Source organism: Frankliniella occidentalis, unplaced genomic scaffold, assembly GCF_000697945.3.
Source record: "Frankliniella occidentalis isolate FOCC.00 unplaced genomic scaffold, Focc_3.1 Scaffold1087, whole genome shotgun sequence".
NCBI lineage: Eukaryota > Metazoa > Arthropoda > Insecta > Thysanoptera > Thripidae > Frankliniella > Frankliniella occidentalis.
The window spans coordinates 19,919-23,281 of NW_026268193.1; the positions used below are offsets into that span (position 1 = coordinate 19,919).

At 58.0% G+C, this 3,363-nt stretch overlaps 1 protein-coding gene across 1 annotated transcript; it reads right to left on the bottom strand.

The window, feature by feature from the left end:
- Window positions 1-748: 748 nt before the first annotated feature.
- On the bottom strand, window positions 749-2,810 carry LOC127751799 (uncharacterized). The gene is made up of 2 exons (XM_052275879.1): window positions 2,624-2,810; window positions 749-2,544 (listed from the first exon to the last, which is right to left on the bottom strand). The coding sequence occupies exon 2, from the start codon at window positions 2,522-2,524 to the stop codon at window positions 1,145-1,147; it is 1,380 nt and encodes a 459-aa protein (XP_052131839.1). The 5' UTR covers window positions 2,525-2,544; window positions 2,624-2,810; the 3' UTR covers window positions 749-1,144.
- Between the last annotated feature and the right edge of the window lie 553 nt (window positions 2,811-3,363).

A 3,363-nucleotide genomic window follows, 5' to 3' on the forward strand; every position in this document is an offset into this window, starting at 1 on the left:
AAGGTCCGCGGCCGCAGCGCTACGCCCTCCGCGGGGCGTGGGGGCGGGTCAGCTGGTCGCGCCCGGGTCAGCTGACTGGTCGCGCACTCCGCGGTGCTGTACTACGGCTCAGCCTCGGCGGACGGATGTAGGCTCATACTCGACGGCTCGTTATCGTTAGTCCAGTTGGGCGGAAAGTCCCTCCCGCGCGGTCCCTTGTCGGGGTCCTGCCCCTCAGGGGAGGGGACATCCCCGCGTGGGTGCCCGTCGGCCGCCACCCGGGACAACCCCAGCCCCGTGCCCCAGAACTTTCCCACGGCACGCCTTTGGCCTAGGCCGCCCAGGTACTTCCCCCCAAGCCCATAGCGGCGGACAGAATAAAATTCGCCCGACAGAATAAAATTCGCCCGAAAATCGCCCGGTGAGACCAAAAATCGCCCGGCGGGCGCAAAATCGCCCGATCTGGCAGCTCAGGTGGGAGTGGTAGGACAGGCGGCGCCGCGACTCGCCTGTCGGAGACGCGCGGGGTAGCCAAGTTTTTAAACAAATGCGCGGCTGGTCCCGTCTTGCGAAATAAGTGCGAACGGGTGGAGCGCTGTGGCCTATATGCCCCACGGACTGCAGCCGTTTCTGTAGGTCCGTCGGAATGGCTTTATGAAGTTCAGTCGTTGTTTGGCCAATATTCCGTTGACGGCGGCGGGGCGCGAATCCGACCCGGGGAAGTGTGCGATGCACAAGTGGGCACAAAGAAGTAAAACATGAAAGGGTATCAGCACGATGATATAGTTTATTCTCCATCTAATCAATATGACTGAGAACAAAGATAAATAGTACATAAGAAACAACGAGAACCAAGCGTATAACTGTAGCACATATGTATAAATCCACGTACACGAGACGTGAAAGCGGTCGGAGGGCCTTTGCCAGTCGGTGTTGGCAGTAAGACATCTTGGGGAAATAAAACCCCAAAGGAGCCCAAGAAGAGGAGGAAAAAGTACAAGTGGGTGAAAAGTCTAGAACACAAGGTGGTTTTAAAACATTGAATCAAACAATAACTTCTTACTTATGTTGAAAAAAAATTTCGCACAAAACAACACGAAAGATCATCTTTTTACAGTGTCTTACAGAATAAAGTTCGGAACATCCACAATTAAGCATAATTGTATTACATATGAATCCACGTGCACTTGAGTGACCCTCCCCGGTTCCACTGGTTGCCATTGTTAGAATGATCAGTGTGTACGTCCGGTGAGGGACACTTATCTTGGTCATGTGCGAAAAGGCCTATCTTCCTAATCCCTCCCTCACGCCAATTGACTTGTTGGTGACAGCCCGCTACACATGCCCCGCAGTTTTGGAGCACGCAAATGGGACCATATCCGAGCAGAATATGGAGCGAGGTGTTCGCGGCGAGGGTCGCCTTGACCGCGGCCCTGTGTATCCAGGGGTGGGGGCATCGCCCCCAGCACCCAAACTCCATCGTCCTCAAGGCCGGGGCCGTGGCGGGGGTGATGCTCAGGAGCAGCTTGTCGTCATCGGGCGTAACTTCAGAAAAGTCCAGGTGGCGCAGGGCAGGCAGTGCGGGCAGCGCACGGACCAGCGTCCCCGTTACGTCCTCGTGGCAACGCAAGTACAGTCGCTCCAGCTGGGACCGCCCGGACGAGGCCAGGGCCTCGACCAGCACCGCGGTCTCGTCGGGCTCACCGTATGGCAGGCAGACACTCCGAAGTTGGTTGGCGCGACGAAAGAATTTCGCGGCCGCCTGGAGTACGACGTTCGATTCCCCCAGATAAATGCTGATGTCTCTGAGCGTCCTGCACGCCGCCACGGCCTCCAAGTCTGCCATCGAGGCGTTGCACCGCAGACTTTTGAGTCTCGGCAAGGCGGCCAACAGGGCAGTCGTTGTCGTGTCCTCGATGGAAAATCCTGAGCTTAAGTCAACCTTCTCCAGCGTAGCCGCATGCGCAGTCAGAATGGTGTGTACAAAGAATGGCGAATACTCGTAGACCTCATATTGGAAATTCTTGAGCGAAGACCTCGGTGGCCCTTGTAGAACGGGGGGTGAGGTTCTTGGTAGTTGCCCAAAGACTCCGAGCGACTCCAGGTCGGAACACGACACAACCGTCCTCAGCAGCACGTCGTTTGTAGTCTTCAATCCGACGTCCGAACAATAAAGCTCAAGGCTCCTGAGGCGGCCGTAGGACTCCTGGAGGCGCACGGCCGAGGCGTACCCCGCAGCGTTAAAGGTATCGTAGGGCCGAAGAATCAAATGTGCTACGGAGCACCTGGTCGTGGTCGGAACATCGTCCGTGAGGGTCAGCGTGTCGAGGCACGGGGCCAGGCGCAGCACCACGCCCGCGCAGCTGTCGTCGTCGTCGAAGGACCGGTGGCGCCAGATGTCGCGGTCCAGGGCCAGGCCGCAGAGCCTCTTGCACACGAGGCGGCAGGCGAGGACGTCCTCCACGTCCAGATACTGCATCACCATCACGAGCACGTCGTCCGGGAGCTGCTGCAGGTTCAGCACAGACGTCTCCACAGGATCCATGGTAGAGCGTAAACTGCGGACTAGAAACACCGCGGGACCTTGCGTTAAACTAAACCACACGAAACACTACTCCTGTGTATGCACGGTAGACTGGCCTACATTGGCGGTTGCAGTAAGCTGGGATGATGACCTGACGCGTCCGTGACCTGGAGAACCTGGAGCTGATGACCTGGCTAAAACCAGTGAACCAGTGTGCGCTGCGGAGTGTAGAGTGCGACTGGGAGCTTCGAGACGAGCGGCGAGCTGGCCTGGGACTGGACCCCGAGCGAGCAGAGGCGACAGGCGACAGCGGCAGGCGGCCGAGGCACCGGCTGGGCTCCGGCTTCGCGTCGTGCAGCCGGCTAGGTCTTGTGGTGAAGTTGGGTTACAGTGCGCCATGGGTTGCCTACTTACAGGGGTTTGGTGGCACAAATTGGCTGCGTATGTATCTTTCAGGCGGCTCACCAGAGCTGATTTGGGGGGCGATCGCCCCCCTTAAACCGCGCCTGGGATTCCCTGGGATTAAATACGGAATTAAAATCGTGACAAGCGCCGGCAGCCCAGTGTCCCCGCCGTACTGTATCTCTCTTCACCGTGGACTAGAATGTAGCATTGCAGATTTAAATTAACACAGACACCCCCAAATAATTATTATTCGGTAGAGTCGGTTTCTCTCCGCGCAGTAGAGGCGCGCCCTCGTGCCCATGCCCCTCGCTACGCAGTCAGTGTTATATCAGTACGCAATGCAGAGGGGCGGGTTGAGCCCCCCCCCCCCTCCCAGGGGAGGACCTGCGGTCACTACCGACTGTATTCCCAGCAGCCACAACGAGCCACCCCTCCCCTCCCCGTCTCTGTCCAGC

Bases quoted from the DNA above. Each gene is read 5' to 3' on its own strand.
- LOC127751799 (XM_052275879.1), bottom strand. From the start codon at position 2,524: ATGGATCCTGTGGAGACGTCTGTGCTGAACCTGCAGCAGCTCCCGGAC.